The sequence below is a fragment of the Talpa occidentalis genome, unplaced genomic scaffold, assembly GCF_014898055.3.
Source record: "Talpa occidentalis isolate TD23 unplaced genomic scaffold, MPIMG_talOcc4v2.1 talOcc4.7, whole genome shotgun sequence".
NCBI classification, from domain to species: domain Eukaryota; kingdom Metazoa; phylum Chordata; class Mammalia; order Eulipotyphla; family Talpidae; genus Talpa; species Talpa occidentalis.
In genome coordinates, this window is record NW_023605083.1 from 8,620,932 (window position 1) to 8,634,899 (window position 13,968).

A 13,968-nucleotide genomic window follows, 5' to 3' on the forward strand; every position below is an offset into this window, starting at 1 on the left:
CAGAGAAGGTTCTAATTCTTTTCTTATGCTGACAACATGTAAGGCCAGCAGGAGAGTTGGGAACTTGGCCCAGGAGGCAACCTGTTTTACAAGGGCCATGCAATGGTGTGTTCGGGGCCTCTAGAGCTGGGGTTTATGCATGAGACCGGCTTTCTTCTCTCCCTGCTCCACACACCAGTACCTCCGCTCACCTGGGCCATAGCTTTTGATCTATTATGGCCTTTTCTTTCAGACCTTGGACCCAGGGCTGGGTTTTATGCCCAGTTCATGGCGTAGGACCCAGTGAGAGTCACCTGCCAGGCTGTTGGAGAGCTGGGGTGGAAGACGGGGGTGGGCATACATGTGGGGCTTAATGGTTGAGCTGCCTGAAAGGGGGTCTGCCTAGGGAAGAAGGTACTGCTGTCACCAGGGCGGGTGCAGGACTTCCTTTATCCCCAAGGTTGGGGATCTCAGCCCAGACTACTCGGCAGCTGCACACGGACTTCCTGTGCAAAAGCGCATGAGATCCTCTTGGTCATGGGCTGTTGGGGGAAAGCAAAAATATTGCTCCAGGGACCCTGAGATGCCCCCCGGGAATGCTCCTGGTGCCTGCCCTGTTTCGAGCAAGCTCTCAGGGAGAGAAGTTATGAGAGATCCTAGGTCCTAGCCAGAAAAGGGCTAAAGGAAGAAACATCCCCGAGATATCAAGCTGTGACCAGACTGGGCTCAGGGTGAGGCCCTTCTGCGCCTCTGGGAGTTTGTGGTTTACAGCAGTGTTGCTTGAGAATGCATGTTGTTCTGGAGCAGCCTGCCTAGGCTGCGTGTGTGTGTGTGTGTGTGTGTGTGTGTGTGCGCGCGCGCGCGCGCGCGCGCGCGTGCGCACTGGGAGATGGCTGGTCATGTGAAATTCAGAAGCGGACTCATGAAGTTGGGTGTAGGTTTAACTTTTGCTCTGCAAGGTTGGACTGTGGGCATGCTAACGTGGATAGAATAGGTCCCCGGCTGGGAGCTGCATGGATAATGACTGCCCCCTTGTGGAGAAGCTGCTGCACGGCTTCAGCGTGCCTCAAACCCTAAAGATTTCTCTTTAGGGGGGAATAAAATGCATCTTTTTCTTTAAAAACACCTTTTCAAACTGGGCTAAAATCCTGTAGACCCCGTACCAGGATGCAGGTTCAAGGGCCCATTGGTGTTAAAATGCAAGCTCAGAATATGTTTGCTTTGCACAAAAGCACCCCAGCCCAGTGACTCTGCACATTTTACAGAAAAGCATCTCCCATTTTGTGGCCAGGTGCCCTATATGAGATAGGACATCCTAATCACCTGCATTGGTGCCATTGTGTGTGTCCCCACCCCCCCCACAGTGTCATGGGGTGCCTCTTGAGTGATGCCAAAGGGCCAGCGTCTCGTTATTATCAGAACTCAGTTGATAATACTTTTAGTTTCTTTTTGCGATGTGCCTTGTTTTAGATTTCTGTTTGGGTTTAAATGACCCAGTGGGAGCCTCAGGGCTAAATGGGTGGCTTGGCAAACTGGCAGGCACAGAAAGCTAATGCAAGCTGTCTGTGACCAGACTTCCGTGGGGTTCGGCGGCCCGCCAGCGGTGGAGGGATGCTGTCGGACATTATTTCTAGAGTTTCTGGTCACCTTTTTTTTTCCCTAATTTGTCCCTGGGTGGGGGTATTCCTTCTCCCCCAACGCCGGTGACATCCTGGCACCCTGGTGCTGCCCTGCGTCTCTGCACGCCACTGCTGCCCCATCCCCCGTGCGCCTCCACCCCCAAAAGCCATGTCCCAACAGCGCTGCGAGGTGTTTTCTCAACTGTCATAAGCTCCAGCTGGCAAGACCCACTTCTCGAAACACAGGAAGCATCCAGCGGAAAATATTTTAATAAAACAAACTCCTCATAAAATATTGTTCTGGGGGGAGAAAGACACCAGCGCCTCCAATCTGTCAGCATTGTGCTGGGAGACACAGCAAGAAGCCAGCAGGCGGGAGCCCGTGGGCCCTGGGGTGGGGCCTGTGACCGGCACTCTGCTCGGGGCGGCCCTTTCATCTGGCCTCCATCTCCTTGAATCCCGGACCTCTGTCTCCACCGGGAATACCCAAGTGCATCGGAAACTTGGAGGATGTGAACGCAAAAGGGCACACAGGATCTTTGAAGTTGAGGGAAGGACTCAGTCCTCCTGACTCTTGCCCCAACTCTCACTTCCAAACAGCACATGAAATAATTAACTGTGTGGACAGGAAGATGGAGCTGATTAAGAATAAGACGGTCTCCAGGGCCTCCGGCAGCAGCTCAGCGTCTGGAATTCATTAAGGCCCAGTAGCATCGGACGTCAGCTCGCTGGCCAGTCCTCCTGCGGAGAGCAGTTCTTCCTCCCAGCTGATGTCCGTCGGTCTGTCCACACGTCCGTCGTTCAGCAGTAACTGAGACGGCCCAGTTGGCGCAAGCCTTGCAGGGTTGTGAGAAGAAGCTCTTTAATGGGAATCTCGCGCCGACTCCTGTAGACTTGCCTCTTCCCACAATGAAATGCATCCTGTACCAAATTTTCTTCCAGATTCAAAGGTAGAGGCATCCTGCTGCTTTGGAGCCATAGGACGGTGATCGGAAGAACATTTCAGGAAGGTTTCTGGGAAGATGGTCCTCTGCTTTTTAGTTCACATTAGCTAATTAATATTCAGTGACATTTCTCCTCCAGAAGTAGCAGCTCCTTCCATTATTATTCAGAGCAGGGCTGATGGGATGCCCTGGGGGTCCCCTAGGGTAAGAGTTAGGGTTAGGAGGGATCAGACCGCATGTCTGGGGGTCAGAGGCCAGTCAGCAGCAGGGAAAGCTGAGTACCCCTTGTGTCCTGGCCCTCATTCATTCCCCTTCCACAGAATGGGAACTCGGTGTCATCCCCTGGACAGAGCTGTGCAGGCCTCTTCCTGCCAAAGAAGCAGTGTCTGCTGGTGCCGAGTGTTTCTCGGCTGGGGTAGGGAGGGAAGCAGCACTTACCCGCCACCCCTGGACTGGGAAGGGTAGCTGGTGGCTTTCTCATTTAACATGGGGAAACTGAGGCTCCAAGAGAGGCCTCAGCAACTTGCCAGGGATGTCAGAGCTTGAATATGGTGGGACCGACTGTCTGGTGACCTTTCTTCTACACCGTCCGGGCCTTTTGCTTAATACCTGGTAACGACTTGGAACCCTTCTGAGTGATGAGGATGAGCGTGAGGTGAGGCTCATAGCCCCTCCCCTGATAAAGGTGTGTTTTGATTGTTTTGGCCCCGACATGCCTGGCTGCCAGGCCTCCTGACTTGCCGGATCCAGGGGAATTTCCCAGAGAGCTCTATGTGCACGGACAGCGACTGCGAGCTCTGAAAGGCAGCCCTGTGCTCAGTCCTGTGCTCACTGTCTGCCCCTCAAGACCACACGCAGCACACAGACAGGCCGAAGGTGAGCAGTGGCCGGCTGGTCTGCAGGCGCCTCTGCCAGGCTGCCCGCCATCCGATCCCTGCTCGGAAGCGGCCAGGGGTCCAGGGCCACTGCTCCCACAAAGCTGCTGACAGCGCAGAAGGAGGTAGTTACTTGCCGTCTCCACCTTATTTAATCCTCACAGCAACCCAGGTCAACTGTCTTCTGACTCTTCGTGGTCACGGGGCTGGCAGTTGCCATGGATCTGACAGGCCCCCCACCCCCGTCCTGACCTGCTGCAGAGCCAAGCTCTTCTGACTGCACCCCTTTGTCTCACCTCCAGGGGGCAGTCCCCAAACCTGAGGACCTTTCATGGTACTAAATATAAACGATCCAGATCCTTCCACCACGGACCCTGGGACACTGCCCTGTTCACCTCTCTGGCTAAATCCACGCAAAATAGGCTCTTTTCAAGTAATTTTGTTTGCTTGGGAAAGAATCCCGCTTCTTCAACTACTTATTAGCCGCCAATTTGCTAGATTCTGGTCCAGCCTTTTTCCTAGAGGTACTTTGCAGCACCGCAGCTGGCAGCATCCCACCAGCAGACTGGCCCCCATCCTTGCTCGTGACTAGGGGAGAATCCATGTGGGGGGCACCGGCCACACCCAGAGTAAGTGTCCTTGTCCTCATTTAAGTCTTTTCTCATCTGAGATGATTTCGGGCAACTGAATGATTAACAAGTGCCATCATGGAGAACAGCAAGCTCAGCACTTTAATTGCCAAGTCGTTGCCTCCTCATGAGAGGGCTAGGGGGTTGGTGTCATCAGCCAGGACTCTGAGCGGTGGTCACACCTCTGGGTTACACAGCCCTGGGCAGAGCTGAGCCTTAACTGCCAGGACTCAGCGCCAGTTAAGGCTCCGTATTCAGAGTAACTTTCTACATGCCCACCAGAGCCCTGGAGTCCGGGGATCTAGGTCTGGAGGCCCCAAGGAGTGTGCGGCTGGTGTCTGAAGTGCTTCTGGCCCAGGAGAGGGTCTGGGCTGGCAGTCTCCACCCAGCAGCCACCTCAGTCTGCCTGGGAATCAGAGAGTCTGATCATCTGAATTATACCGCATGACCCCAGCACCCAAAGCCCCACAAGACTAAAATCAGATCAGAAGAAGCTGCCAGAAGCATTTAGTGAGCTCTGCCCAAGACCAGATCTCAGAACCTTCTGCAGTTGTATCTCTCCACAGCTGCACACACCCTCCAGCAAACAATGACAGGCTTCTCCCCCCACCCCAGCCCGCCCTGGGCCCCTGTGGACCTGGCTCAGCGAGTCAGAGGCTCCTGGCTGTGGATCCCACCTGGGTGGAACCCCCCTCCCTCCTCTGCAAACCCCGAGCTGCCCAGGGGGTGTGGTCAGCAAACCCCTTGGTGATGGGCAGGACTTTGGCATCTGAGTCCTGGGGCAGCATCCTGGCCTGCCTATGGCCAGCCCCAGGCCCTGGGCAAGTCCCTCTGCCCTCTTTTTTAAGACACGATGCCTATTAACACCCCAAATAACACGGTTTGGGGAACTAGCCACGCTAGTTTCCTAAATTAGCCTTATGTGCCCATCACCCCTCCTACTGTCTCACGCAGCTCTGCTGCAGCCTCAAGGCTCTGCCCCCGGCAGCCCCCAAGAACTGTGCATACCCCCCTCCACCCACAATCCACTGACCCGCCATGCTGCAGGCCACACCCATGAGCTTACATGCACCCACGCACACACGCAGGTGGTCTGTGGGCTCCCCAGGGCAGAGCTGTGTCTCAGCTTTGACTCTGCAGCTCCAGACTGAGCCTACCCGGCCCAGACCTCTGCTCAGGGATGTTTGCTGAGTGAATGAACAAAGGAATCACTGAAGGCAAGTGGAGCTTACAGCCCAGCACCTCGGGGCCAGGGAGGGGTGTCACTTAACAAGCACAGATGCATAAAGAGCATCCACTAGGTGGCAGGTGTGATTAGGACAGGCTGGAAGCTCCTGCACCTCCCGGCCCTCACCCTCTGAGCCAGATCTGGGGTTGACCACACAAGCTGCCAGCTGGGCCTGGAGGGCAGGACAACTGTCGGGGCACCACCCCTGGCAGGCTGCCAGGACTCAGCGCTGGGAGTCCAGCAGGTTGCAGACCCGATTAGCAAGATGAGAGGCTTTTGACCCAGCTCACGCCGCCCTCCCCTCGCCAACAGGGGGTCGGGGCCCAGGAGACAAAGCCAGGCCAGATGCAGGGCCTGGGCCCAAACTGGAGAAGCAGCATCTACCAACGAGCTTCCAGGGATGTGCAGCGCCCAGAAAAATGCTGGGCCCTCGTCTCCTGCAGCAACGCCTACCCCCAGATGGGAGGACTTCTCCCAGGAGCTGTCACAAGAGGAAATTCTTTGCGGCTGATGAAATGAACCTTTAGGCTGTCCAAGGAGAAGGCGTCCTGCCCTCAAGACATTACCCATCAGTCCCCTCCAAAAGGCACTGCCATCCCCACCGAGCCCCCTCACTGTTCCAGATGTCAAGTGCCATTGCACATCTAACGCTTCCATCTTGGTTGACCTCCCCACTCCTTACAGCCTTCACGGAGAAGGCGCTGCCCGTAGGCCTAGCCAGGAAGGGCTGGAGGCGCTAATAGATGGAGTGAACGTGGGATCCAGGACCTGACCCGGGGTTGCTGGCTCCTCTGTCCATCTTCCCTCTACCAAAGAGCCTGAAGCAGGGAAAGGTGGCATGGTGTCCCTCCACCCACGTGCGTGCCCACCTGGTGCCCGGGGAGGACTTCACCTGCTGTGCATGGACATAGACATGTGAAACTGCCACTGTGCAAAGGACTGACACAGGTTGACAAAGAATTAAATGGGCAGATGGATGAAAGGCAAAGGATACCCGAGGAGAGGGTCCACCCAGCTGCCTCCCTGGCCTTTCTGTCACCCCTGACCTCACAAGGGTCAAGTCCTTGTGTTTTGAACCTGCAGTCCTTGTGCTGACTCAAGATCTCCAGCCTCTTTTCCTGTGCCCCCACCTCACTTCTAGCCCCCTGTACCACCCTCTCCAGGGACGCCCTGGTCATCATAGCCTCTGCTATCCTCGAGGTTAAAAGTCCAGCCCCCAAGTCACCTCCCAAGTGGAGGCTTGTCCAAGAGCCACGGAGGCAGGTGTTCCTGCACTACTGGCCCTGGTCTGGTCCCGAAGGAGTAGACGGACCCACAGGAGTCGCGGGACGAAGCGGCATCAGGGCGATGACATTTACAGAATAAAGAACCTCCCGTCGGCCAGTGCCCTGGCATCAGGAGAGCTGTAGGCTCCCTGTTGTACAGGTGAGAGCTCAAGGTGCCAGGAGGTGAAATGACTTTCCCAAGGTCACGGGCAGTGGGAGAGGGTGGCAGGCAGACCCTGGCCTCGCCCCAGGCCTGTCCCTGCTCATCAGCCCCACAGGAGTCGCGTGGCGAAGGGTGCCAGACATTTATAGAATAAAGAACCTTCTGCTGGAGTGAAATGATCCTTTAAAAATGATCCCCGGCTCCCCTCGTTACCTCTGGAGACCAAGTCCTCGCTGATTTCCCCCCCATCTTTATCTCAAATACATTTAAATGTCAATTAAATTTGAAATATCTACATTTGTCAGCATTTCATTTTGGGCCAGCGTGACGTGCAGCTGATTTGTCCACGCGATGTGACACATGAAAAAAACTCTCGAGATGCAGGTCTTCCTCATTAAAAAATAAGCCGCGCGGTCCCGGCTCAGCAGAGCCCCGAGCACGTCCCCGCGCCTGACGCCCTGCCTCTGACATGGTATTTAAAAAGGAACAGCCGTACCTGTCACCACTGTCACACGCACACGCTAAGCGGCGACACGTTAAACCAAACATTAGGAAGGGCTCGGGAAGTCATCTGCATGGGGACTCCGCGCCGAGACGAGGCGGGCAGAGGCGGGAGCAGGCGGGGGACGCCAAGGCCCGGACGGTGATGGACGAGGCTCCGGCAGCCCTCGCTGGGTAGCCAGGTTCGCCGCTCTCTGCCTTTCACAGACAGCTCTTTGTGGCTAATAAAATCCAGCGAGTGGTGGGTGGCAGACTGCAGGGTAGTAGCTGAATTGGGTTAATGAGGCAAGAGGTACACTTTTTTTCCCCCCAGATTCTGCCTTAAGCTAATAAAAAATTTAAACCTGGACGTTTTCGACGGTTCGTCCTTTATCTCTGACAAATATCTGACTGTTTCATGGGAAAACATGAGCCGCTGAATTTCAATAGGTTTATTTTGAAATCTCACCTTTTATTCAAAGCAGGAGGGGAAACACCCCTGCCCCTCATTCCATTGTCTCAGATCCACCAGGTGGAGGAGGCAGCATCGCAAAGAGGCTTCAAGCCCAGGTTCAGTTCCAAGCTCTGTTTTGAGCTGCTGTGTGACCCGGGGCAAGTGACTCCCACTCTCTGAGCCTTGGCTTTTTTTCAATCTGCAGAGCTAGCGTGTAATTAATAAGGAATTCACGAGAAACTGGGAAAGCGTGTCACCTGATGCTTGTAAGCACTGTCGTCTTCATTCCCGGGACCCGAAGTCTGGATCTGAAAAAATTCATCGGACCAAAGCACAGGCAAACTCCCAGCCCACACCCGGTGATCTGTCACGCTCAAGATGGGGTGTTCAGGAGACACCCTGGGCCTCCCATAGCCACTGCCCAACCGGCCTGCCCTGGCCTGGAGAGCTGACGAGAGAGATGTTTGTGGGCTAGAAATCAAGACTCCCTCTCTCCACCTGCCCCAAGATCATGCCAGTGCGGAGAGGCCCTGGATTTTGACAGTGACATGAACTGCAGCAACCTGGCTTGAAGGCACGGCCGGCCTGACCCAAGCCCACGCGCTCTGTGACGCCCGACACGCTGCCAGGTTCAGCGCATCCAGCGCGCGTGCCAGCGTGAGCGCTTCCTTCTCAAAGCCAGGGCAGGGGCCATTCGTGGAGTGCTGTTTGGAAGGCCTTGGGGACACACTCACGGGCCGCCCAGGGCGTCATTCAATCTGACCCAGGCAGCGGTGCACGTCCCCTCGTGCGTCCCCTTCTATGCACCCACCACCAGTCCTGCTGCTGGGTGGATGGGCACGTCCGGGCCAGCTCACCTGATCTCACTGCTCTTCACCTGTGAGTCCCACTGCTCAGCTGGCACTGGCCCTGCTCACAACAAGCACTCGGGAAGCATCTCTTGGGTGGGCAAATGGCTGGACAAGCTCATGACCATCCGCTCCCCCCTATAGAATATACATGGTGATGCCTTCCTGCTGGGCTGCTGGGAGGGGCAGCGATGACCTGTGATGCCGGGCACAATGCCTGTCTGTGGATATTGCTTTAAATATTTTCCCAAGCTTCCTGCCTATTGCTGTATCCCTAATACCTTTATCTTTGTGATCCCATTTTATAGGTCTTAGCAATACAGGAGAGATGGGGGACCCCGCGAGGGGGCACTCTATCCTGCAGCCACCAGCTAATGGAAGAGACACTTGCGGCGGGGCCCCCAGGAAGGTGGGGGTGCGCCTTGTGTCCCCAGCAAGCTGGCTTCCATTCATTCCATGAGCAGACTTCCGCTGTGCTAATGCTGTGCCCCGGGTAGGAAGGGAAAGGAAAACCAGCCGTGTCCTTGCCCTTGTGCTCAGCTCAAAACTAGAATTGCAAGAGGGAGATGGTACTGACAAAGGGCTAGCACAGCCCAGGGAGAAGCGAACTCGGTCTAGCTAATTCCTAGGGGACCCCAGGAAGGCTTCCAAGGTGCGCCACTCGAGCTGTGCCTTCAAGACCGAAGGGCAGTTGGTCACCAGAGACAGCAGGAGGAGGCCTCAGGTGTGGATGGGCCAGGCATCTGCAGAGCCCTGACCGGAGCAGCAGCTTTGCAGGTGCTGAGCAGAGAGCGGCAAGGTCGGGTTTGAGAGCCAAATAGGTTCCTGCCACACCTTGTTGCTGTCTGGGAGCCAGGATGTCGCGTGCCCAGGACAGCCAGGCACATTTCTGCAAGTCGGAACCTCCTGCCTGCCCTCCCGAGTCCAGAGGGAAATGCTGCCTGTCAGCCGGTGCACCCTCCAAACCCACAAGTCCGAGGTGGGTCTTGTCCCTAAGGTCCCTAAGGCCTGGAAGAGAAGGAGCTCAGTGACCACGGGCCCAGTGGCCTCCCCTTGCTGCACCTCAGACTCTCTGTGAGATGAGGCTGAAACCCTACCTGGCCAGCTTCCAGGGGTGATGGAGGATGCTGGGGCACAGGAGTTAAAGCGCCAGGAACTCTGCCACCCGGAGCCAGCTTGGCCTTCCTCTTACAAGAACAGCATATTCTTCTGTGATGGTTGGTCTCAGCAGAGGCCTGCTCCCGGGGATGGACGCCAGCCTTGCCCTCCAGCTGTGCTTCTCACGCAGCTGTGTGGGACACGTTGCTCTTCCCTGAGGAATTGCGTCCCATACAGCCAGGAGAGGAAAGGCTGCCAGGCACCCTGCATCTCCCGCCCAGACCTCGTCGCCAAGTCTGGGGATCCTCAGTGCAAGCCTCAGCCCACTGTGCTGCCCAAGGGCCCAAGAAGCAGCCCGCGGGACAAGGATTTGAACCGAGGTCTGGCCAGTCGGCGCCCCTCACGCCCCTGGTGCCCGTCAGTGTATAATTCATGGGAGCCGGGCGCAGAGCTGCTCGGGCTGTGTACAAGTTTGTGTTTATAGAGGGAGTGCTCACAGGTGGCTGACGAGGGAGATGTATTTTTTATAACAATGAATATTTAATTCCCACATCACAGATGAAAAAGACTCTCTGAAGAGGCATCTGAGGGAGACGCCAGAGAGCGGCCACTCATCAGGAAAGGGCCTGCCGCCCGCCCTGAGCATGGCTGGCTTTCTTCTTTAGCTTTGTGTTTGTTTGTTTTTTTCCTGGATATTGAAGATACAGAAAAGGAAAGGGAAGCAGGCCCCTGAGTCACCCATCGTCCCACCCACCACTGTCAACACTTAGGCACCTGCCTTTCCAGTCTTTTTTCTAGGGGTCTTTCTTCAGGTGACTCGACAGTGCAGGGAAAGCATGGCACCTGGCTTCTAGATTTTTCTTTTTTTAAAGGGATTTTTTTTAAGATTTATTTTTATTTATTTATGCATATTAGAACTGGGGTATAGGCCAGAGATGAGGGGAGTAAGAGGATTCACCAGAGACAGAGCGGGGAGCAGAACAGGCAGACTTGACTGAAACACACTGCTGAGGGGAGCAGCGGGCGCGGCAGGAGAGGTCTGCTGCGCCATGTGGGTAGCTCCCTGGCCAGGGATTGAACTCAGGCTGCATTGGCTGGTGATAGCTTGACAGCACTGAGACTTTAACCTCTGCACCACCAGGGAGGCCCATGATCTCTGGATTTTTCCTTGGGTTGAGTGGAGCCCATTGTTCAGTCAACATACGTACTTCTCGGATCCCTGTTACCAGATTAGACGGCGTCACATTTTAGTACAAACGCGGCAGCGCTGAGCGGTCCGCAGAGCTCTTTGCCGCCTCGGGTTATGTGAGGAAGTGGCCCTAGTCCCGGGGGTCTGATCATGTGCTTCAGGCTCTTGACAACTATGATGAACCCACAGTTTATTGTCTGCTCGGGACCCGCTTCCTCCCCTGGGGCCTGTCAGGCCCCCCGACACCCTCCCTCTCCAGGAAGCCTCACCCCAGGCTGGCCGGAGGCCCCTTCCCAGCCTCCCGGGGGCTCCCAGAGCACCTCCTAACTGTTCTCTTCTCTCTTGTCTCCCTCCGTCCCAGCCTGGTAAAGCCCTTGCGACACTATGCTGTCTTCCTCTCCGAAGACTCCTCTGACGAGGAAGGCCAGCAGCAAGAGGGCCCCGGCTCTGGCTTCACCGAGAGCTTTTTCTTCTCCGCTCCCTTTGAATGGTCTCTCCTTCCTTCCTCCATTTCCCTGCGCTTGGCTTGGTGACTCTTGGGGCTGCTGGGGTGGGGGTGGGCGTGGGGGAGCTGCTTGGCCTCATGGGGAGGGGGGGGCGTCTGGAGCTGCTGTCTTCCGGTACCCCGGTGCCACCTGTCAGGACGGGCGCCGCCTCGGGGTGCCCCCTCCCCGGGCCTTCTTTCCCTCCTCGACCAGTCCTTTCCTCTCCAGCCCTGTTTGTCAGAGCTGGGCTCGAGCAGAGACACCGGCTCCTCTGTTCCCGTTAACAAGATGGTTTCGTGTTTTTAATGGGAGCCTTGCAGGACAGGGAGAAGCTTTCACTTCACACCCCAGGCCCTCTGTGGAGTGAACTACTATAGCTTCTTACAGACGCGGGGCTCTTCCCTCTCCAACCCCATTCCTGAGTCCCAGCATCAGGGCCCAGCTGGGCTGTGCCCTCTCCCTGGGCTGGGCCCCTGGGGTCCTGCAGGGACTCTACACAGCTCCGGCTCCTGCACCACCCCACCCGGCTGGAGGGTTCTGGCTCTTTCTGCCACCAAGCTCCTCTGACCGCAGGTGAACCGACCCCCTCCTGGGGTCCTCACTTAGAAAGTGGGGCTTCTCCAGCCTTATATGCCGCCTCTCCTGTCCACTGAGTCTTTTTCTTTAAAAGTTTTTCCTTTAAAAATAAAAAATCAGCCTTGCCCTCAATAGTAATAGCTCTGATATCATAGGCTTGCTTTTATCATAGCTTTTATTTCTGTAACTAATTATAATAAAGGTATAACCACTGGAATAAGAAATGTATCCCCTTAAAATCACCTTGCAGGTACAGACTCCTGCCTGGGTGAAGGCCAAGGAACCCCAGCCCCACCCCACCCCACCACAGAGGCCGGCGGGTCATGTGCTTGATGGATGAATTGATGCCTTAATTTATTTAAACAGCAGAAAAGGCTCACTCCCTTAGCCGTGACCTGTGGGGAAATACAGGTGTGTGTGTCTTTAAGACAGAACCGGCCCACCTTAAAACACAATGGGTTCCTTTCTAAAAACACGGTTTCCCGAAGTAAGTAGCAGGCTGCCTGTTCTCCATCTCCTTCACCGTGTTCAGACTAGGACAGTGGGTCGGCTGGCTTAGTCCACGTGGGTGAAGTGTCTCATGCTTGGCTCCCACTTCTGCCTCGTCGGGTGCTGTGTGGCGTAGAGTGAGTTACTTAGCCTCTCTGAGCCTCAGTTTCCTCACTGGTAAAGTAGGGGTGTGCGTCCTATTCCCTGGTCTGCTGTCGCTGTTCCGAGACCTGCGGTCTGATGACGTTCTCTCAGAAACTGTTGGCTGAGCCTCTCTGCTCTGTCCCCAGCCCTGGTTGCTGCGTGGGCCTCAGGGTGAGCCTGCTCGGGACCGGCAGGTGGCGCCCTTCTCCCACCTTACTGGACCCCTGGCACCATTTCTGCCTGACCCTGGGCCACAGCCAGCCCCCACCCGGCTGTGGAGGGGGCAAACTGCGCCGGGCGGGGCTCCATCAGAGGTCAGGGTTTACCCAGGCCCTGCTCTCCACACACCCAGCGGTGCCTTGAGGTTCAGGAATCCTTTGTCAGGAATCCTTTGCCTGGTGGCTGCAGTTTTGATGCACAAACCCGCAGAATGCTACTCTGCTCCTGCTGTGCACGCATTTGCACAGGCGTCCCACCCGCCTGCGCTCTGGGGTCGGGGAGCCGCTGAGGCTCAGAGAGGCTAAGTGATTGCTCATGGTCCCGGGCAAAACAATGGCATGACCAAGCTGGAACCAAGGTCAGCCAAGCTGAGGCCCAAACAGCCCCCTCCGGAGTCCTCAGTTTGCATGAGCTGCTGCAGAACCTGACTCCTGGGGAGGGTGGGAGAGCAGACGGCCAGCTCTGGAATGGGTCTACGGCCTGCCTCCTCTCCAGGCGTGTCCTTTTCCTCACATCTTGTCTGTCTGCAAGGCTTTCGAGCCCAATGGCAGTTACATGGCGGGTTTGGGGGTACTGAGTGAGCCCCCTATGCAAGCTAGAGCCACGGCAGCTTGCCCAAGGTGGGCAGCAGAACCCAACTTCAGCCCCAGGCCTGCTCGAGTGCTCGCCCAGATCCCACGCTCACTGGCCAAGGGCTGCTCGCTCTTCCCGGGGCCTCTGGGTGGAGGAATCAGCCTGCTTTGTCTCCCGCCAGGCCGCAGCCATATCGGACGCTCAAGGAGTCAGACAGTGCGGAGGGCGAGGCAGAGAGCCCAGAGCAGCGGGCTCGGGAGCCGGCGGGCCCTGCCCCAGCGCCGCCTGACCGGGCTGCCAGCGTCGACCTCCTGGAAGATGTCTTCAGCGGCCTAGACGTGGATGTCCCCCTGCAGCCGCTGGGCCAGGCCAAGAGCCTGGAGGACCTGCGGACCCCCAGAGACCTGCGGGAACAGCCGGGGACCTTCGACTATCAGGTATGGGCCGTGCTGGTGGCTGGTGCTTTCTGAACACGAGCTAGTGAGAGACCGATGCTCGGGGCAGTGTGACCGCAGCCCTGCCAGGCGGCATCCAGACCCTCACAGGGTCACCCGAGAGGATGCTCGGCCTCGCGCCCGGTGGCGACCTGCCCCCACCTCCCAGTGTGCCTCAGGCTGGTTGGTGCTCCAGGCTTGTCCCCCAGAGCTCCAGAGAGGCCTTTGACGCTGGCAGAACTGGGTTTGCTCCCGTCCCCCCCAAGGCTCCTCAGAG

General features: G+C 56.7%; 1 protein-coding gene across 5 annotated transcripts in view; it reads left to right on the forward strand.

Moving 5' to 3' along the window:
• The window catches only part of DENND1A (DENN domain containing 1A), a 445,274-nt gene that overhangs the window by 428,418 nt on the left and 2,888 nt on the right, over positions 1–13,968 (forward strand). For 3 of the 5 annotated variants that reach the window (XM_054689761.1, XM_054689763.1, XM_054689762.1), the window contains 2 exons: positions 11,133–11,261; positions 13,439–13,694. In XM_054689761.1, the coding sequence (XP_054545736.1) occupies positions 11,133–11,261; positions 13,439–13,694 (385 nt within the window). The remainder of the gene's footprint in view (positions 1–11,132; positions 11,262–13,438; positions 13,695–13,968) is intronic. The other 2 variants (XM_054689766.1, XM_054689764.1) reach the window with 1 other exon arrangement.